This window comes from Lactuca saligna, chromosome 7 (genome assembly GCF_052625555.1).
Source record: "Lactuca saligna cultivar CGN05327 chromosome 7, ASM5262555v1, whole genome shotgun sequence".
NCBI lineage: Eukaryota > Viridiplantae > Streptophyta > Magnoliopsida > Asterales > Asteraceae > Lactuca > Lactuca saligna.
Window position 1 is genome coordinate 81,007,198 of NC_136423.1, and position 22,868 is coordinate 81,030,065.

At 38.1% G+C, this 22,868-nt stretch overlaps 1 protein-coding gene and 1 non-coding gene across 2 annotated transcripts; one reads left to right on the forward strand and one right to left on the reverse strand.

The window, feature by feature from the left end:
* Positions 1–2,074: 2,074 nt before the first annotated feature.
* LOC145007647 (U6 spliceosomal RNA) lies at positions 2,075–2,177 on the forward strand. Its single transcript, XR_013663021.1, has one exon. It is a non-coding gene; the product is annotated as a U6 spliceosomal RNA (small nuclear RNA).
* A 13,719-nt stretch (positions 2,178–15,896) lies between these two features.
* Positions 15,897–22,576, reverse strand: LOC145005656 (glucose-1-phosphate adenylyltransferase large subunit 3, chloroplastic/amyloplastic-like). Its single transcript, XM_078964769.1, has 15 exons — positions 22,294–22,576; positions 22,092–22,205; positions 21,825–21,992; positions 20,913–21,005; positions 20,275–20,358; positions 20,133–20,188; positions 19,550–19,643; positions 19,074–19,186; positions 18,524–18,596; positions 18,222–18,302; positions 17,487–17,573; positions 17,036–17,140; positions 16,644–16,750; positions 16,255–16,315; positions 15,897–16,169 (listed from the first exon to the last, which is right to left on the reverse strand). The coding sequence occupies exons 1-15, from the start codon at positions 22,486–22,488 to the stop codon at positions 16,068–16,070; spliced, it is 1,533 nt and encodes a 510-aa protein (XP_078820895.1). The 5' UTR covers positions 22,489–22,576; the 3' UTR covers positions 15,897–16,067.
* Positions 22,577–22,868: the final 292 nt, after the last annotated feature.

The window sequence follows — 22,868 nt, forward strand, 5'->3', positions numbered from 1 at the left end:
GTGACAGTTGGGTTATATTTGGTTCGAACTGGTGAAAAAATAATTTACTAAAAGATATATAATATATATATATATATATATATATATATATATATATATATATATATATGGGTAAAGTGAATATACCTAACAACCTTATATAAGCTTAGGTACCTAACCACATGATACTATGTAATTTTGTATCATATTTGCATTGTAATCACCCAAAGTTCTTAGAATTCAACCTCATAACTTGATTGCTTCCAAAATCTTTGGACTTTCACCATTATCTTCCTTCAAATGACGTCTTTCTATCGGAGACCCCCTGGTGGGCTTCATATACTACCATTACAAATTAAATGGTGTAGGAAGAATATAATGGTGAATGTCTGAAAATCTTGGAAGTAAATCAAGGTAAGGGTTGAAGTTTAAGAACCTTAGACGGTTGCAATGGAAATATAATGCAAAACAATGTAGTATAATGTGGTTAGGTAGCTAAGCTTATATAAGGTTGTTAGGTATATTCACTTTACCCTATATATATATATATATATATATATATATATATATATATATATATATATATATATATATATATATGTATATTTATATATATATATGTTCAGGTTCATTTGAGATGATGCTAATTTTGTAAGACCGTGAGACAAAATCTAAAAATAATTTTAAAATGCAAAATAAATGGAAAAATCCAAAAAAAAAAATTAAATATTATTTTCGGAACTTGAATTAACTAAAAAAATTTTTAAAAAAATTTAAAAAAATTTTAAAAAAATCCCGTTTTTTTTTTTTTTTGAAAAATACGTGAAATATTCTAAATAGAATATTATACTGACATATTCTAAAAAATAATTTTAAAATGCAAAATAAATAGAAAAATCTAAAAATTCTTTTTTTAAATATTATTTTCGGAACTTGAATTAACTAAAAAAAATTAAAAAAATCATATTTTTTTTAAAAATACGTGAAATATTCTAAATAGAATATTACATTGTACATATTCTAAAAAATAATTTTAAAATGCAAAATAAATGGAAAAATCAAAAAATTCTTTTTTTAAATATTATTTTCGGAACTTGAATTAACTAAAAAAAAATTTAAAAATAAAAATAAATAAAAAAAAATAAAAAAATATGTCTCACGGTCTCACAAAATTAAGCCGTCTCACATGAACCTATATATATATATATATATATATATATATATATCACCCGTGATGATTGATGATACGAATTAAAATTCACGAATTGCTACAACGGTTTCTTGAGGCTCCATAGAAACATATTAGTTCTCAGAAGCTCTAAATCAAACATGACTTTTTGGCACACGAAAATGTTTTGGGCAAATAATAACACGAAGACTATAAGGACTTTGTACAAAAGCCATATAGGAAAATTACACACACATTTTGATAGAATTTGCATATTTTCTTTTTATACCAGATATGGGGCAAAAAAATATTTGGACATTTATGGAATATAATACGCTTTGTCTTTTTTATGTAGTCCAATTATTTTCCTAATGCACATCCCCTACCCCTAAGGTGGCACTTCATGGACTAGAACATTTTCAATAGCATTGGTATTATTATTTGTTTTTTCTCATTATTTGTAAGTGCTATAAATTGTAGAAATTATATAAAAAATGCTACTAAAAATGTTTTTTTATTATGGTTCTTGAAGAGCCAATCATGTTTCAACTTGGAAAATGGATAATGACTTAGGAGAGTAATAAGGTTTTCGGTTTGTCCGTATTAGGTCACTAAGGTTTTTTTTGTGCGTACTAGACCAATATGGTTGTTATTACCGTTTAGAAATAGTCCTTTTACCGGTTTTAATGGTTAAAAATGACTATTTCTAAACGGTAATAACAACCATATTGGTCTAATACGCACAAAAAAACCTTAGTGACCTAATACGGATAATCTGGAAACCTTATTACCCTCCTAAGTCATTAACCCTAATTTTAAAGACATTGAGAATATATGACTATCAACAGTAAACTACGTCGTTTAGAACTCGTGTCGTCCCATATAACCTGCTACTCCTCTATATGGCGAAGCTCTTCATCTATAGTCGTCCCTTTGGGGACATCTGATAAAATTGGAACGATACAGAGAAGATTAGCATGGCCCCTGCGCAAGGATGACACACACAAATCGAGAAATGGTCCAAAATATTTTTTAACCCTTCGTCGTCTTCTCTGGAACCCTAATTCCCTTTTCAAATGCTAATAGAGTTGAATTGCAATTCTTACGTTTTAGTAGTTCATCTACTGAAGTCATGATCAGACAACATGTGGATTCTATGGTCAGATTGATCTTCTTGTTGATGTCTTCAACCATTTGTGGCAAGTAAGGGTGATCTTTCTTTCTATAAAGTCTTCTTTAGGTTTTTTACTTTTCCTATCATTAAGTTTCATGCTTTATAAACTTCCATTTATGTGTTGTATATAGTATGTATGTATTTGTTTATGTGCTGATTTTTTTATTCATTTTGCAACTTCAGTTTCTTAGTTCATGTTGTGGTTTTGCTTTTTATAAAATAATTGATAATATACATCCTATACAAGTCCCCGTTGGTTTTACATTTCCATTCGTTATCAAATGTAGACATTGATGGGAGGTATCAAAGTGAGATTTTGTTTTTGTACATATGGATGTGTTCATGTAAACATTTAAATGACAAAAAAGAAGTTATTGATAAAATGTTGCATATTTATGTAATGAAGATCATCAATCATATGAGTTTTTGGACTTAGAAGTTCTGGAAGGGTTGTGAGATAAGTTTAAATGGAAGCAACTATTTTCAGTCAAACAAATCATTCACATTGATTAGTAAGCATGTTTTCTAAATAATTAGGGTTAATGACTTAGGAGGGTAATAAGGTTTCCAGTTTGTCCGTATTAGGTCACTAAGGTTTTTTTTGTGCGTATTAGACCAATATGGTTGTTATTACCGTTTAGAAATAGTCCTTTTTACCCGTTAAAACCGGTAAAATGACTATTTATAAACGGTAATAACAACCATATTGGTCTAATACGCACAAAAAAAACCTTAGTGACCTAATACGGACAAGCTGGAAACCTTATTACCCTCCTAAGTTAGTATCCCCTTGGAAAAATACAGATGTTGCATTTGAAACAAAAGTGATGAATCATTATTAAAGACTACAGTTAATAACCAACAGAAACAAAGTCAAACGTATGAGGTATGTTTTACACTCAATATCTAATAATTTAAGAATACAAGTAACTTGCCTTTGTGTAGATTTGTATTTTTACTATTTTATTTTGGCAACAATTATTCCCTAGACCTAATTCTGATTCTACTCAATGTCAACTACATATGTAAATGTGATTACAATTCTACTATAAGCAAATAGAGTGCTACAGATAAATCATACTATGCTTTCATATTTATTGCATCAAAATATTTAGGTTTGGATGACTTTTTGCCAATAATACTATTATGAAATGATCATTTTTAAGATGGTTGCCGATTTGAGTGATATATATATATATATATATATATATATATATATATATATAAGGTTTTGTTAATCATTGTTATTCAGGTTATCGGGTGGCTGTAAAAAATTCAGGTATACCCTTCCCACCTGTTTGACCTTCTTATTCACTTTCTTTACATGTTGTCTACATAAATACCTCATTAGAAACAAAAACCCATTCACATGAACTTATTTGTAACGACCCGTCTCTGGTATGTGGTTTTCATGTTATTTATTTAGAAGTTTCAAGAGGGACTCGGCGAGTCTATAGCCCGACTCGTCGAGTAGAGACGGGATTTTGAGCAGCGTATAGATCGGCGACTCGACGAGTCCATATTCGGGACTCGGCAAGTCCGCCTGCTAGGAAGAAACCCTAAATCCCCGGGTTTGCACCCTATTTAAACCATCTTATGAGTCCCAAACTCGTCTCCTTCACCCTCAGAGCATCATTTAGCAAACCCTAACCATTCCCTTGAGTAGTTGAGCATTTCTTGTGTGAATCTTGAAGTTTTGAAGAGAAGAAGGAGGCTAGATCCAAAGGAGTAGAAGAAGATCCAAGATCTTGCACCCACTACAGAGTTTATTGAGGTAATAATCGGATTCCTTCTGTTTCTATGATTGATTCTCCATTATAAGCACATTTAGTCCATTTTATCCATTTCTTAGCTTGTTTATAGTAGAGAGATCACATTGGGTTGATTAGCCATCGGATCTAGACATGTTTCAGTTCCAAAAACATAGATCTAACACCTTTATGGAGCCATTTTGCATGAAAGCCCTAGATCTACTCTTTTAAGTGTCTTTTCAGTCTTTAAATTCCTTTTCATGCATATGTACACGTAAAGTTGGAAACTTTACGTGGTAAACAAGCCTTAGGAACCCAGATCTATAAATTGTATGCAGTGGTTTTGAGCAAAATCGAGTTTTTAGTAACTGCATGCATGCGACTCGGCGATTCGAGCCGCGAGTCCCTGATCTTTCCCCTTTGAGTGATTCCGAGTGGGGACCAGTGAGTAGTAGAATGGACTCAGTGAGTCGGAGGTTAGACTCAGTAATGGAGGGACTCGACGAGTTGTTCATACAACTCGGCGAATCTAAGGTAATCTTCATAGATTCAAGAACAACTCGTCGAGTTGTTCATACAACTCGGCGAGTCGGATGCAGATAGCCTGGGTTCTAGAATCGAAAGGGAACTCGTCGAGTTGATGCCATACTCGACGAGTAGCAGCGAGCAGGGTTGAGAAGTGAGAGTAGGGACTCGGCGAGTTGGCGGCCCAACTCGGCGAGTCAGGTCAACTATAAGTTGACTTTGACCCAGAGAGTTGACTTTAGCAAGGGGTAAAAGAGTCATTTTACCCTAATGCAGTTATTAGTATTTGATTGAGTCTATTTGTGAAATTGTAGCCGGGGAGATACCGGAGCAGCAACAGATAGCTTCCAGAGCCATACACTCAGCAGCCAGATCACGAGGTGAGTTTCCTTCCAGTAGGAACAGGTCTAAGGCCACAATGTCGGCCCGTTTAGCTAGTAGTAGTTTTCCGGACTTCGGTCCGATGCAGATTTTAGTATGTTTGATGCCTTCGTGGCTCAGACAGGATTTATGTGTTATGTGTTCCAGGCTATAGCCCAATGCAGTATGCAGTTTATGTGTTCATGCTAGTTGATATGTTTATGCTATGCTATGTTCAGTAGTTCCGGACTTCTGTCCGAGGCAGTCAGTTCTGGAATTCGGTCCGATGCAGTTAGTTCCGGATTTCGGTCCGATGCATTTAGTTCCGGACTTCGGTCTGATGCAGGTAGTTCCGGATTTCGGTCCGATGCAGGAGGCAAGGCCTCAGTAGTTCCGGACTTCAGTCCGATGCAGAGGGTAAGGCCCTGGTTAGTTCCGGACTTAGGTCCGATCCAGTTTCCGGACTTCGGTCTGATGCAGTGGGCAAGGCCCAGTATGTGTTTATATGTATTGTATGGTATGTGGTAGTTTGGGGGAGCTCACTAAGCTTCGTGCTTACAGTTTCAGTTTTGGTTTCAGGTACTTCCGCAAGCAAAGGGAAGAGCCCGGGTTGATGGCATCGCACACACCACAGCTTCAGTTGTCCTGGGAGTTGTTTTTAGTTTTTCATAGATGTGATTTGATATAGTCTTGATACATTTTACTCATAACACCTTGCTATTGTTTTTGAGATATTGACATACGAGTTTTACTTTATGATATTAACATGGTGTTTTTAGTAATATTTAAACAAAAAATTTTGGATCGTATTTTGGGATGTTTCAAGTTGGTATCAGAGCCTTGGTTTGAGGGATTCGGATACATTTTCGGGTGTGTCTGAGCTCAAACTAAGGAAACGCTAAAGATTTTCAAAAGAAAAATGTCTTTGAAAATGATTTTTGAAAAAGAACCTAGAAAGAAAAAGAGTTTTTATAAAAGAAAAATGGTGTGGCGTATGCGATCAACCGAGCTCAAGTAAGTACTCCCAAATTACCCATACAAGTTATGTTATGATTGTTAGTTTTAGTTTCAGTAGAACAGCATGCTAGAATAGGACTAAGGATCTAGGAGGATGCCTTATGTGCCTGCTATATGTGTTTCAGCTTTACAAGATTTGCATTCTAGTATTGAGTAGACAATAGTAGGATAGCCTGTTTAGGTTATGCCTGATAGTATGAGCTTAGCATTTTATGCTAGTACAGTATCTCGTTATGAGAATAGATTTGCTTGAGTAATTTCCTGTATCCGAATGCTTCTTGCTTTGTGCCTTGTGGGACTCTGAGTGATGAGAGTTAGCCATTAGGTGAATACGTCACATCACATGTGATCAGGGTTGAATAATCTCAGAGTGTTGGATTTGGCCCTATTGCGCAGCTCTTGTTTGAGTCTAACCGTTGTAGGGACGAGTCTTTTACTCGAAGGATTATCTGAGCCTCATCACATGTGATGGTATTCAGGTGATGACTAATTAGTATTACAAGGAGGCCTTCAACAGCTGAGGACTGGTTTGAATGGAGTTAGAGATTTCCCTAGGGCAAGCCTAGGATGAGAGTAGCAGAGATCAGTAGTAGTAGAAGTGACTTGGTGGAGTCAAGGCAGCTCTTGAGGAAAGTACGGATAGATGTGGAAGGTAGTATGGGCCCGTACTACTGAAAGCAGAGGATCCGTACTCGAATCAAGGAAGACTGAGACAAGACCAGGAAGCTAGTATTGGTATCAATGATCCCTTGAGATATTTCAGTTTTCTGATGTTGCTATGATTTGTTTCAGAATGATAGTTTTGCGTTCGAGGCTAGCAGTCGGCAGTTCAGGTGCCGGAGGGGGACCAGGATCAGGCCCGGAGGCCGGGCAGTTGGATGAGCAGACTAGAGAGTTTCTTTATTCAGAGATTACTCGTATAATATTGGAGCAGACTCCTGTGATCTTCGGTTCGATCAAGGAGGGTATCCTAGAGCTGATGGATGAGAGATTGGGCACCTTCCATGCCGAGGTGGCGGCAATGATGGGGTCGCGCACACTTACGTTCAGGGAGTTTAGGGCATGTGGAGCTCCAGATTACCACGGGGCGCAGGACCCCATAGCGAGTACTAGATGGTTGGCGGATGTGGCCAACGCTTTCCGCAAGAGCAGGTGTCCCGAGGGGGAAAAGGTTAGATTGGCGTCCTGTCTTCTGAAGGACAGGGCACGGGATTGGTGGGAAGAGGTCGGACATACCATTGGAGATGATGAAGCGCTAGATGCCATGACCTGGACTGATTTCTCCACCAAGTTCATGGCGGAGTTTGCACCGGTTATTGAGGTGCAGCAGTTAGCCAGAGAGTTTCAGGACCTCACCCAGACTACAGAGACCGTGGCGGAGATCACTGCCAAATTCAGGGAGAGGGCTCTTCTCGTTCCTCAGTATGCAGCCGATGAGGAAATGAAGAAGGCCCGTTATCATGAGATGTTGTGGAGCGATATCTGCCAGTTTGTAAGCCGGTCCAGCTGTAAAACGTTGGATGACATGATTGCTAGGGCTCGGGAGAGGGAGATTGACCTTGAGATGGAGAAGAAGAGGAAACCGAAGGCGGTTTCGGGTACAAGTAGTTCGGGAAAAAAGTCCAAGGTTTCAGCTCACAGATCCAGGAGTCAGCAGAGCCACGGTCGATGTGGCAAGTGTGGGAGATTGCACGGTGGGGTGTGCAAGGCAGGGAGTTCCGGCTGCTACAAGTGCGATCGGACTGGGCATTTGAGCAGGGATTGTACGGCCCCTGCTACCGCTATTGCAGCATCAGATCTGATTTGCTTTCAGTGCAATCAGAGGGAACATAAAAAGTCCCAGTTTCCAAGTTTAGTTATAGCAGGGAAGGTGGCTGCACCTGCCCCTACTACTTTGAGGATTACAGATGGTCGGTAGGGCCGAGCCGAGGCGCCAGTGGCAAAGAGTAGAGCTTTCAGATGACAGCAGAGGAGGCACGAGCGACTCCTGATGTGGTGACGGGTATGTATCTTCCCTTCATCTATATATTATTATTGATTATTGCTTATGGTTATATGTTTTGTATAGGGTCGCTCTCTGTGAACGGCATTTCTGCTACAATATTATTTGATTCGGGGGCTACCCGATCGTTTGTATCGCTAGCGCTTAGCAAGAAATTTAGTAGAGCTCCAGGGGAGCTGGATTGTCCACTAGAGGTCGAGATAGCAGATGACAGGACCGTGAGGGTTGCCAGAGTGCATAGAGGATGTTCTCTTCAGTTGTTCGACGAGCAGTTTCCGGTGGACTTGGTCCCTATTCCCCTACGAGGGAATAAGGTTATAGTGGGCATGGATTGGTTGAGTCCCAACGGGGCGGTGATTGATTGCGAGTTGCAGCTAGTGAGGGTTCGCACTCCCAGTGGGGGAGAGTTAGTGATTCAGGGCGAGAGGCCACAACGTGGACCAGCTTTTTGTTCAGCCGCGAGGGCGAGGCGCTATTTTCAGCAGGGTTTCGCCGGTTATGTAGCTTATGTCTTGGATGCCGGGAGAAGGGCAAGACGGCAGTTGACGATGTTCCGGTAGTGCGAGACTTCCCGGATGTATTTCCAGAGGATTTACCGGGAATACATCCTGAGAGGCAGGTCGAGTTTAGGGTCGACCTAATTCCTGGTGCGGCTCCGATAGCTAAGGCACCGTACCGGCTAGCTCCCCCTGAGATGCATGAGTTGTCTATGCAGCTGCAGGAGCTGCTAGACAAGGGTTTTATTCGGCCGAGTAGTTCACCTTGGGGAGCGTCGATCCTGTTTGTGAAGAAGAAGGATGGGTCGCACCGTATGTGTATAGACTACCGGGAGTTGAATAAGTTAACGGTGAAGAACCGTTACCCCCTCCTGAGGATAGACGATTTGTTTAATCAGTTTCAGGAGGCGTCTTGGTTCTCCAAGATCGATTTACGCTCCGGATATCACCAGATGCGAGTCAGAGGCGAAGATGTGCAGAAGACTGCTTTCAGGACCTGCTATGGTCATTTCGAGTTCGTGGTGATGCCTTTTGGGCTCACTAATGCTCCAGCCGCGTTCATGGATCTCATGAATCGCGTATGCAGACCGATGTTGGATCAGTCTGTGATAGTATTCATAGATGATATCTTAGTGTATTCCAAAACTCAGGAGCAGCATGAAGAGCACCTGAGGGAGGTTCTAGAAGTTTTGAGAAGGGAGAGACTTTTCGCAAAGTTCTCCAAGTGCGAGTTCTGGTTGCGTGAGGTGCAGTTCCTTGGTCACCTCATCAACCAGAAGGGTATCTTGGTAGATCCGGCCAAGATAGAGGCCGTGATGCAGTGGGAGGTCCCGAAGTCTCCATCCGAGATTCGGAGCTTCCTAGGTTTGACAGGGTATTACAGAAGATTCATTCAGGATTTCTCCAAGATAGCAGTACCGCTCACCTGACTGACCAAGAAGTCGGTGGTATTTTGTTGGGGGCCTGAGCAACAGGCGGCGTTTGAGACCCTCGAGCAGAGGTTGTGCAAGGCTCTGATCCTTACCCTGCCAGAGGGAATAGAGGATTTTGTAGTCTACTGTGATGCCTCAATCACAGGTATGGGAGCAGTATTGATGCAGCAAGGGCATGTGATAGCTTACGCCTCGAGATAGTTGAAGCCTCACGAGGCTAACTATCCTACCCACGATTTAGAGCTAGGGGCGGTGGTGTTTGCCCTCAAGATTTGGAGACATTACCTTTATGGGGTCCGTTGTACCATCTACACGGATCACAAGAGTTTGAGATACCTTATGGATCAGCCGAGTCTAAACATGAGACAGAGGAGGTTGTTGGATGTGCTGAAGGATTATGATTGTGAAATCCTTTACCATCCAGGGAAGGCCAACGTAGTGGCCGACGCCCTAAGCCAAAAGGTGACAGCAGCCCCTATCAGAGACTTATGTCTGAGGATGACAGTGATTACTCCGTTGTTGGAATGGATCAGGGAGGCTCAGGTTGAGGGCCTCAAGGAGGAGAGGTAGAAGTGTGAGAGGATAGTGGGTCGAGTAGCTTTGTTTGATAATGATAGTCGGGCGTTGTTGACCCTTCATGGGAGAGTGTGGGTACCGTACGGGGGCGGAGTACGGCAGGTGTTGATGGACGAGGCTCATAACTCTCGATTTTCTATCCACCCAAGGGCGACGAAGATGTATAGAGATCTTCGACCCAATTACTGGTGGCCCTGCATGAAGCGGGATGTCGTCTGGTATGTAGAGAGGTGCCTGACCTGCAGGAAGGTCAAGGCAGAACACCAGAGGCCTCACGGCAAGATGCAGCCGTTAGACATTCCCGTGTGGAAATGGGAGGACATCACCATGGATTTTATCACCAAGCTTCCCAGGACCGCACGTGGGTCAGATTCGATTTGGGTAGTAGTGGATCGGTTGACGAAGAGTTCTTATTTCATACCAATCCAGTAGAGCATATCGACAGAAAAGTTAGCCGATATCTATGTGCGTGAGGTAGTTGCACATCATGAAGTTTCGGTATCAGTGGTGTCAGACCGAGACGTCCGTTTTACATCCAGATTCTAGAAGCGGTTTTCACGATGAGATGGGTACTCGTCTCCATTTCAGCACCACTTTCCACCCTCAGATGGACGGGCAGAGCGAGAGGACGATTCAGACTCTCGAGGACATGCTCCGGGCATGTGTCCTAGACTTCGGTGGCAGTTGGGATACGTATCTTCCGCTAGTGGAATTTTCGTATAACAACAGTTATCATGCGAGCATTGATCGACCTCCCTTTGAGATGCTTTATGGGAGGAAGTGTAGGACCCTGATTTGTTGCGGCGAGGTCGGTCAGCGAGTCATTGGGAGCACGGAGGTGGTGCTCAAGACGACCGAGTTGATTCAGCAGGTTCGTAGTGCAGACTGCGCAGAGTCGGAAGAAGAGCTACGCCGACAGGAGGCGTTCAGACTTGGAGTTCCGGGTAGGCGATATGGTCCTTCTGAAGGTCTCACCTTGGAAAGGTGTCATCAGGTTTCGGAAGAGGGGCAAGCTGGGCCCCAGGTTCATTGGTCCTTTCAGGGTTTTGGCCCGGGTGGGTCGGGTTGCTTATCGGTTGGATCTTCCGGAAGAGCTTAGCCAGATCCACAACACTTTCCATGTGTCTCAGTTGAGGAAGTGTTTGGTGGATGAGTCAGCAGTTGTTCCCTTAGAAGATATTCAGGTTGATAGCAGCCTGAATTATATTGAGAGGCCGGTCGCGATTCTGGACCGGAAGACAAAGACCTTGAGGAACAAGGTAATTCAGCTAGTGAAGGTGTAGCGGGAGCACCAGAAGGGGTCTGAGTGGACGTGGGAGGCTGAGGATGAGATGAGAGAGCACTACCCAGAGTTATTTGCAGATTCAGCTGTAGCAGACTTCGAGGACGAAGTCTGAGTCAAGTGGGGGAGAATTTTAACGACCCGTCTCTGGTATGTTGTTTTCATGTTATTTATTTAGAAGTTTCAAGAGGGACTCGGAGAGTCTATAGCCCGACTCGTCGAGTAGAGACGGGATTTTGAGCAGCGTATAGATCGGCGACTCGACGAGTCCATATTCGGGACTCGGCGAGTCCGCCTGCTAGGAAGAAACCCTAAATCCCCGGGTTTGCACCCTATTTAAACCATCTTATGAGTCCCAAACTCGTCTCCTTCACCCTCAGAGCATCATTTAGCAAACCCTAACCATTCCCTTGAGTATTTGAGCATTTCTTGTGTGAATCTTGAAGTTTTGAAGAGAAGAAGGAGGCTAGATCCAAAGGAGTAGAAGAAGATCCAAGATCTTGCACCCACTACAGAGTTTATTGAGGTAATAATCGGATTCCTTCTGTTTCTCTGATTGATTCTCCATTATAAGCACATTTAGTCCATTTTATCCATTTCTTAGCTTGTTTATAGTAGAGAGATCACATTGGGTTGACTAGACTTCGGATCTAGCCATGTTTCAGTTCCAAAAATGTAGATCTAACACCTTTATGGAGCCATTTTGCATGAAAGCCCTAGATCTACTCTTTTAAGTGTCTTTTCAGTCTTTAAATTCCTTTTCATGCATATGTACACGTAAAGTTGGAAACTTTACGTGGTAAACAAGCCTTAGGAGCCTAGATCTATAAATTGTATGAGTGGTTTTGAGCAGAATCGAGTTTTTAGTAACTGCATGCATGCGACTCGGCGACTCGTTCTTCGGACTCGGCAAGTCGAGCCGCGAGTCCCCGATCTTTCCCCTTTGAGTGATTCTGAGTGGGGACCAGTGAGTAGTAGAATGGACTCAGTGAGCCAGAGGTTAGACTCAGTAATCGAGGGACTCGACGAGTTCTTCATACAACTCGGTGAGTCTAAGGCAATCTTCATAGATTCAAGAACAACTCATCGAGTTGTTCATACAACTCGGCGAGTCGGATGTAGATAGCCTGAGTTCTAGAATCGAAAGGGAACTCGTCGAGTTGATGCCATACTCGACGAGTAGCAGCGCGAAGGGTTGAGAAGTGAGAGTAGGGACTCGGAGAGTTGGCGGCCCAACTCGGCGAGTCAGGTCAACTGTAAGTTGACTTTGACCAGGAGAGTTGACTTTAGCAAAGGGTAAAAGAGTCATTTTACCCCAATGCAGTTATTAGTAGTTGATTGAGTGTATTTGTGAAATTGTAGCCGGGGAGATACCGGAGCAGCAGCAGCAGATAGCTTCCAGAGCCATACACTCAGCAGCCAGATCACGAGGTGAGTTTCCTTCTAGTAGGAACGGGTCTAAGGCCACAATGCCGGCCCGTTTAGCTAGTAGTAGTTTCCGGACTTCGGTCCGATGCAGATTTTAGTATGTTTGATGCCTTCGTGGATCAGACAGGATTTATGTGTTATGTGTTCCTGGCTACAGCCTGATGCAGTATGCAGTTTATGTGTTCATGCTAGTTGATATGTTTATGCTATGCTATTTTCAGTACTTCCGGACTTCTGTCCGAGGCAGTTAGTTCCGAACTTCGGTCCGATGCAGTTAGTTCCGGATTTCGGTCTGATGCAGTTAGTTCCGGACTTCAGTCCGATGCAGTTAGTTCCGGATTTCGGTCTGATGCAGGAGGCAAGGCCTCAGTAGTTCCGGACTTTGGTCTGATGCAGAGGGCAAGGCCCTGGTTAGTTCTGGACTTCGGTCCGATGCAGTTTCCGGACTTCGGTCTGATGCAGTGGGCAAGGCCCAATATGTGTTTATATGTATTGTATGGTATGTGGTAGTTTGGGGGAGCTCACTAAGCTTCGTGCTTACAGTTTCAGTTTTGGTTTCAGGTACTTCCGCAAGCAAAGGGAAGAGCTCGGGTTGATGGCATCGCACACACCACAACTTCAGTTGTCCTGTGAGTTGTTTTTAGTTTGTCATAGATGTGATTTGATACAGTCTTGATACAGTTTACTCATAACACCTTGCTATTGTTTTTGAGATATTGACGTACGAGTTTTACTTTATGATATTAACATGGTGTTTTTAGTAATATTTAAACAAAAAAAATTTGGATCGTATTTTGGGATGTTTCATTATTCCTACCATTACATGTACTTTTTAAAGAGAGCATTAGGTTCTAACTACTTTTATTCAGTTTTTCCTTATAGCAAACTAGGTTTAAATGAAAGAAACATCACCAAGCTTTTTCATTTATTTATCTATTATAGAATCATACTTTAATTTCTCTCAATTACAAAATTCCATTATCAAGTTTAAAATATCTACCAAGAATATAAATAACATTGTATTTTTTTCTTATTAGGACAGTGTGCTTAGAAAAGTCTATTGAAATTACATCCCCATAGTGTTAGTTAACTTTTACAAAGTGCATAAGAATTGATGTTATTTCTGGTATCTAGCCTTAGGCATTTATCAACCATTGTTGTAGAAAAAACCAAAAAACACGTCAATATTAGTTGTATATTTCAATATTCGATTTAACTAGATTGAAGACGACTATGGTGCACAAAGGAAGTCATTTGGAGAAACCGGAAAACAAACATAAATGGGGATGCAAAAATGGCAGTTGAACTAAACACGAAAGTCGGATGGTCAATATGCAAGAAGATGATGCACCTAACCCTGTGGTCAGTTTTTGAGACAATTTTTTTATATAAAGATTTCTTTCATACCATGCACGTGAATGGAACGGATTGTATTGTGAGAATTTACATACGCATTTATGATAGATAAACACATGTAATAGATTCTATTGTGATCCTAACAAACCATACAAGCCCGCAATATGGACAGAAGCATGGAATGGATGTTAAACTGTTATTTATTCTTAGATTAAATACAAGAAGTAGCAATGTACCTTCATTTATTTGTTTTTCAGCTATAGTAATGCAATTAAGAAATAGCAATGTACATTCATTTTATATAACATAGTTCAACATATTTGACTATTATGCATTTATAAATGGCCGAATTGCAGAGAATAGCAACATACTTTACTGTGGCTACCCAACACCTTCCAACCCCCACAACGCGGGGGACCCCTTCTAGTTATATATTATAGAAATAAAAATAGGACCTACCTTTAAAAAAAATTATGACCTATGTTATCCTGGTGGAATGTTAAAATAAAAAAGTTTACTCCTAGTTGAGTTGGTAAGCATATTATTTTCGTAAACCAGAGACTTGGGTTCTATACCCATTAAATGTGTGTTTTTTAACTTACTCAAACATTTTGCAATAGTCTTATATAAATTGTGATAAGTGGGTTATAGTTTCAATTTTGTCATCATTTTCTCCAACAAAAACCTTAATTTTCATTTGTAAACTTGTGATTGACCCATGTGTTGATAACTTTCCATAAAAATCAATATAAAATTATGTATTTATGTTCTTGTTAGCTTTTGAGAAATGAATTGAATGAGATAACACATATATTTTTCTTGAGGATATTGAAAGTATTTAAATTGGTTCCTTCCTGAAGAATGATTACTCGGATCCGATCATACCACAATAAACTTATTATTTGTATTTAAAATTTGGCAATTTGAATATAGTTTTTTGGTAATTTAAAGGACATCTTATTTGTTTTTGCACAGGACCTTGAATCTACTAGCACTGGCTACAAGTATACGACCTACCATCACAAGTATTGTTATCTCTTTCATTTTTATCGGCTTCATTTTATTACGAACCACCCTTCATATAGAGGGTAGGGGCATCGATTTGCCTGATACAACTCACATAGTCACATGTATACTTTGACTTACCAAAATATGTAGTCCACTATCTACATCAAGCTGAAGAACGGGTAGAAAACCATCTTCAGAAACTAAATGCGTTGTTAGCTGCATATTAACATCACAGGAGCGCTTTGTTTAATAAATATATGTAAATAACTGTCAAAAGCTGTTTCTATAACTATAAGTATATATTGATGTTATGCCTTTTAATGTAATCTGATTTCAGTATCATTATTGTTCTCTTGATTTTCTCCATATTTCTTATTTATTTTCTCAGTGATGCATATTGCCATGTCTTCTTGGTATACAAGAAACCGGGTTAAATTGAATCCATCATCAAATGGAACAAAAGAGCATGATATATGAGGCATCATTAGCTTCGTGAACTTCCCAAGCTTAACTTTTTGGAAATATTACCTATTTGCCCATAGTAATCATATAAAGTATTTATGTCATTCATTGTTGTCCACTAAGTTCTCTAACTTTTGCTAGGGTTATTTTTATATATTTTAATAGTAGTCAATCACTTCCATTGAACTATTTGCCAAATTGAAACCTTCCATTTTTTTGGTTTAGAGAGATTGCTGGTGAAGCAAACCATCATCATCTTTACAAATTTATTTATATTTATCTTTAAACCTTGCATACACATAAGCACATGTTTCATCTCATATGCTTACATGTCAATTATTTTATAAAGTTGAAGTTTCATCTCACATGCTTACATCACTGAAGCAAAATTTCGTTATTTTATAAAGTCGAAAATTGCAGTCTATTCACATTTACAGAAGCTTGGCAGTGATACCAGCCTATTGATCCTTTCTCTGCATAGAAATTTTCATCTTTCAACATTCACCATCTTCATCCTTAAATCGGAGAATAAACAAAAAAACAAAATGAATTATATAACTAATCCATCCTTAATTGTTGAATTCTTTAATAGGATTGTAATGCCTGATCGAATGTAAAACCCTTCTGAAGATCTGTCAGCCTCCTTTATTCCCTATAATTCCAAAAATACAAATTTTTAGTAATCTGCACCCTTTCATTTTCAATTAGACAAATACCAAATTATCCAATGAGCTAACCTCTGAATTTGCAATGACTACATTCTTTCCAATTCTGGCATTTTTGTCAATGATGCAGCCTCTGCAAATTAACATCATTAACAAGTCATTATCAAGAAAAGTATTTCAACAAGATTTACCTATTGACTTAAGTGGCATTTGTTACACATGATAGGAACACGAAACATGCTTTCTAGGGCTATTTTGATGATGAAGATGAGGAGGGTATTCACGTCTTTTGCACAGACAAGAGACTAAGAGTGAGTCCCTATCCTGCCTTTTTAGGTGGGAGAAAATTTTGCAATATGTTTCCCATTGATATCAGTCCCAGTCAAATACAGTACAACATGTTTTGGCCTGTATCTCATAACAAATCGGGTGTAATTGACCAAATTTTTAAGAATTTGTACGTGATCTTTGTATTTTCTCCTATTCCCACAGGAACTCGGCCTTCAGCCAACAATGATGTAATTTCAGCATCTGTCTCGTAGTAGTCAGCACCAAGCATCACAGTGTCCTGCATTCATTTATGCATACAAGTAATGTTTTTAGTCTTTTTCATGAAGATAAATTTATAGATTATTGGATTAGTTAAAAAAAAAAAAGGAAAAATAATGTCCTAGGGCACCCCAACAAACATGTCCAAACGGACTAGTGTAGATTGAAGGAAGATAAGAAATTATATTGGTCTAAAGACTATTAAAATGTAATGCTAGAAAGTTAGCAGATAAGAGCATGTCCCTCATACAAGTGCAAATATGGGTAGGAGTTGAAAAATAATAGTTTAAATGCAATGGCATACCTTTAAGTGAACATTAGAATTGATTCTGGATCGAATACCAACAACGCTATGCTCAATGAAGCTATCGGTTAAGAAACTACCATGTGATATGATTGAGTCAACGATCTGCATTACAATGTGAAAGAAGAGGGTCAGGATATCCACTACACTTCATTGCAAAAGATTCAAATTGTTCTTTGGTATTCATTGCACTTAGATAGAAAACATTTATTAACATTGATACAAAAAGCAAAAGTAAAGATAAACTCCGTTGATCTATTTTAACACTTTAACTTTAGGAAGTCTAATCTTCTGGCTAGATACAAACTATTCTTGTGTATAAAATCAGAGCAACAAAAAATTGATTGTTTGAATTCCTAGTCTAACAAGTTTGTCACTTTCACGAAGTTTGTCTATCAAATCATACCACATATTTAAAGCATACGAATCTTGAATGTTATCTGCTACTGACCTTGCAATTGTCAACATTTGATGGTGGCAGATTTCTCCTAGATGTATACATTGGCTTTGTTGCATCATAGAAGCTAAACCGTGATGGCTGCAATGCAAAATTAAATGTAATAAATAGCTTAATATAACCCAGAATATGGCTAAATGGCACAAAATAATAACGTACTTTCACTTATAGCAAAATGAAGAGAATGTCACTTTGAAACTGGTCATAAGTCATAACTTCTTCAGTAGAACATGAAATTTTTCTCTTTTTTCCTTGTTCTTTTATTTGTGTATTAATTATTATAGTATCTCCTGCTCCCATTGCTAGTTCTTTTCTTATTAAGGCATTGCATTTTGAAATTTTCTACTCTATTTTAGGATTTGCACTTTCATAGTTTTTTTAATAGAAAATTAAACTTCAAAAAACTACCCATTTATAGCAGTGAAAATTGTTTCGTATTTGGAATATTGGATGGAATTTATGTAATAGTGTAAAATTTTCAAAGTACAATGATGTATTATGAAGAAATGAATGTAGGATTTTGGATGATATGATACACAAACCAATGGAAGTATGTTGCTATTCCTTGCATTTAACCCTTGAAAATATGAAATCATTTTCAGTAATAGTAACAGGATCATTGGATCATATTGTGATTTATTATGAATTTTTGACTCTACAGCTTCCTGTGAGACTTACTTGATGAATAAAATGGCATGAACTTTAATAGAAATAGAGAAAACAACTTACATGTTCTGTAAGGGCAAGATTTGCTTCAAAGAAGGATTTAATTGTACCAATGTCCTCCCAGTAATCATTAAACAAATATGCCTGCAAATGAAATTTTGCACCTTCAGAAAAACTCTTCATATGCTGATATGCATACATACGTACATGATTGTATACATACATAACACATATTGTATATAGTAGAAGGTTGTGCCTATGTGATGTAGAACACAAGCTACTAAACCTTATTTATATTTAAGTGCAAAAAGGGAATGTTTGAGCATAACAATGTGGTTTATTCATTCACAAGAGGTTCAAAAAACCTTTATATAATATTCTGAGGCTGAAGCAGGGATAATCTCTGATCCAAAGTCATTTGCTGTTGGAAACCGCCATCTGTAAAATATATATAGTAGTTAAATCATGACAGGATAATCAGTCACCATGAAGAGGTATGATGAGATGGACTTTGTCCCTTGTACTTTTGTCATGCTTTTTTCTCTCATACTATTTTTTCCTTAAATTCTACAAAAGTTATACAATCAAGTTTTTATTTTAAATAACTTAGATCTTTGCTACACAATTTGAATATACGTTGTATATTTTACCATTAAATCATGTGAATTTGTAAATATCTTCTCCATTATGTCATCGGAGTCCTTTAAGCCCCGTTTTTTATACAAGACAAAACAGGTGGTCCCCGCATGTATTGGACTAGGACTGATGTTAATGGGACTATAGTTGCAATATTTGTCCCACCGAAAAGGTGGGACACGTCTTGCTATTTATTTATTTCCTATACAAATGAGGTGAATGCGGATCTTCATCATCAAAATAGCCCTTGAAAGATATGTATAAATTGATGTCATGTACCTCAAAAGATTCAGAAGGATCTCTTTCTTGAAAATATATACTCCCATGGAAGCAATGTATGGTTTCTTTTCAGACTCTTCTTTAGAAAGTCCAAGAACTGTTGTGTCTACTGCCTGGAGAACAAATTTCATATTAATGGTTGTGTATCATATGGATTTATCTAACACTTTTCCAAACTAGATCCAATTTACCACAAGGTTAAATGCTAGAAATCACTTCTTACTTTTATTGATTTGTTTGTTAGAGAATCCTACTTTCATTTCCTCCTACTACAACAATTTACTTTGATAAAATACCCAATGTAACTGTTCCATCCAAATACATAACAATTTTGACTTCTTTAAAGAATTTTCAAAGTACAACGTCTTAAGAAGAAAAAAAGGAAGTACAATGTTGCAAAGAAAGAAATGAATGTAGGATGCTATAAATTAATAAAAAGAAATTGTGTTGCTATTTATTGTGTTTAGAGAACTTACCATGGCTTTCAACTCTTTGCCTTTAGGCTTTTCACTGAAAGACATGACTCTTCCTTTTCCGTCAATCTTCATCAATCCAAAATCTGATGCACGGCTGAAAAGAATACAAAAATGAAAGCCATGTTCATAGTATAAATAAAAACATGAATATTTTCTTCATCATCAAAGTCAATTTATTCTTTGATTGTGCATTTTGTGAGTATAAATAGATGGGTTAAACGCAAGAGAACACAACGTACTATTATTTATTTGTGTAATTTATCATCCTACTTTGATTTCTGTGCATTACAACATTATAACTTTATTGTTTCCTTGTTTTTCTATTACAACATTGTTCCTTTTTTTCTTATTAAAGTATTCCACTTTAAAAAATATACCCAATTATTTTTTCACTATTTTTCAAATTATTATACTTTGAATAATCTATCGCATTATAGCAGTGAAAATTGTTTTGTATTTAGATAACATTGATATAATGAGTAGATTTATCAAAGTAACAATGCTCTAAATAGGAAAAGAAATTGATGTATGATGCTGCCATAGACAAATACAATAGTAAGTTGCTATTTGTAGTTAATATAACCTGTCATCCATGGGCAGACATGAAAGTGTAATATCTGCACCACTTTGCCGATGGTTCTGCATGAGATATCGTTTGTTACATTTAATATAATTATGGTTTGTTTCCAAGAGCAACAAATTTGTGAATGGTTTTAAGATTTCACCTGAACAAAATCCATATAATCCATTCGGTACAAGTGATCTCCAGATAGAATGAGAACATCCTCAATGTCCTTGCTTCTTGCATCCTACAGTTATGCAGATTTAGATATTAGGGAGAATTGATGAAAATAGAAGCGTGGTTTCTTCTAGATACCAATATAGACCGTGTACTTTATTTTTTATCCATAATAGCAACGCACTTGTATTGTTTTTTTAATAGCAACGTACTTATATTTCTTTACTGATAAGAGAAATATATAAAGTGAAACTCTTAAATTACTTACAAGTTTCATTTACGAAGTTGCTATTATCAATAAAGAAATGTAAGCGCATTGTTGTTATGGGTAGTACCTATAAGTACGTTGTTATTATTAGTATAGAAATGTAATACCTTGCTATAATGGGTTAGTAACCGTTGCTCTTAGGTGTATAGAAACATAAGTTTAAATGTTGCTATTATTGGCGAAAAAATGTAAGTATGTTGTTATTATTGGTAAAAAAGTTTGTGGGTTGCTATAATGAGTAAAATATGTAATAAGTACATTGCCATTACGGGTAAGGATGTGCAAGTAAATCATTTATATCAGTTTAAAAAAACAAAAAAACATTTTATTTGACATAAATATTAAGTTGTGGGTACCTCAAAGAGCCAATGAAACTGGCGAACAGCATCTGCAGTACCTTGGAACCACCTCTTACCTTCCTCACCAGGAGTTTGTGTTGCAGATAGTGCCTAAAATCATGTAATTACTATTATGGGATATTGGGATCATATGAGAGTCATACGAACTGTATTGTAGGATAGAGCAAAAGGACTAGTTTCAATAAGACAAAATTGGACTGAGATTGTGATAATTGTCAAAGGAATAAGACAACATACAACCTAGCATGTTAAAAAAAAATGGAACCCGGGTTCACTCTAAATGTCTTGTATGTTAAATGATTTGAACAGTCAAAAACTATTTTATTTTTATTGGATCATATGTGAGCCATATTGGTCGTTTGTTATGCAAGACAGGACAACACAAACTGAATTATACTGTATTTTTCATGCATTGGACTCAAATTGTGACTCATGATAAATGGTAAAAATTGCAATATTTTTCCAACAAAAAAGTTGAACTAGATGAGACGAGACTCACTCTATATCTCTCAACTAAAGATGCTCGTCATCAAAAAATAACTCAATATTACTATTATAGGATCCTATGGGAGCCATACTTGTTGCTTTTTACATACTGCATTCGGTGTGCATGGGATTAAGATTAAGACTAATGTCAAAGAGTCAAAAATTGCAATATTTTTCCCACGCAAACATGTGGAACAATGTGAGACAAAGACTTTCTTTTGATCTTCTAGTGCAAAAGAATTACATTTGATTGTCCCATCCAATGTGGAACATGGACTCGCCATTGATCTTCCGTTTATGAAAAAGATATAAATTCCCTTATCATTATGATGATATTAAAGAACCCCTTGTCCAGACCTATCCCGTCCTCATATCTCATGTGACAAACAGGGCCTACAAAAACCATAATGTGATGAATCGTACCTCAACAAACCCATCTCCAAACGTAACACCAAAATTATAAGCCCGTGCTAAATGCCTATTCAGTGACGCTGAATTATATTGTGTCAAAATGTAGACTTTATTGATCCCACTATTGATGCAGTTGCTCATAGGCACATCAATCAGCCTATACGCTCCACCAATCGGCACCTACAACCACCATACATTAATCCACCACATTTACCTAAAACATTTCAATTTCAACAAAATTTTATAAAAAAATAAAAATATAAATAAATAAAAACATACTGCAGGCTTTGCACGGCGTTTTGTAAGAGGGAAAAGACGAGTACCAGCTCCACCACCTAGAATCACCGCCACAACCGTTCTTGGGTCTCTTTTCTCCATCTCTAAGTCCCTCAACTGCATAAATCGTCCACCGAGTCAAGATTCCGAGTGGGATCAGACTTTGACTTTGACTTTTTTAAAAGAAAAAAAGTCAAAAACTCACCTTTGCCTCACCTGTGGGAATGGCGGTGAGGGTCATTTGTATGCTTGATTTCACATTGTTTTTCTTTTGAACCCTTTGACTGAAACTTAGCTTCTTCCCCATTAAGTCGCCATTGACAGGTTTCCATTCCCTAGGAGCCAATCCAGAGCTGCCATGTAGCTGCCGGACTCCGGTGGCGGAGAGTGATACTACCATTTTTTCTGTAGGTTTTTAGTCTTGAGTTGATGGAAATGTCGTATTGTTTACATGGGGTAGGGTGTGGGTGGGAGGAGGGGTGGGGGGGTGTTGCATTGCATGGTATGTGTGGTTAGCTATGTTATCCATAAAAATCTGTATTCATGGACCACAAGTATTTTTCTCTTTTGAAAATTTGTGTGATTCAGCTATCCTTATCTTATATATATATTTACATAAAATTTATAAAATATTATGTAATTTAATACCGACGAATATTCCTGTACGGATTAATTGTGTTGCTATGTTTCTTTTGTTTTGGTTAATTAGTTTATTCATGATTTGCATAATGTAATCTAAGTTGAATATTATAAATAATTAAATATGTATAACCTTGATAA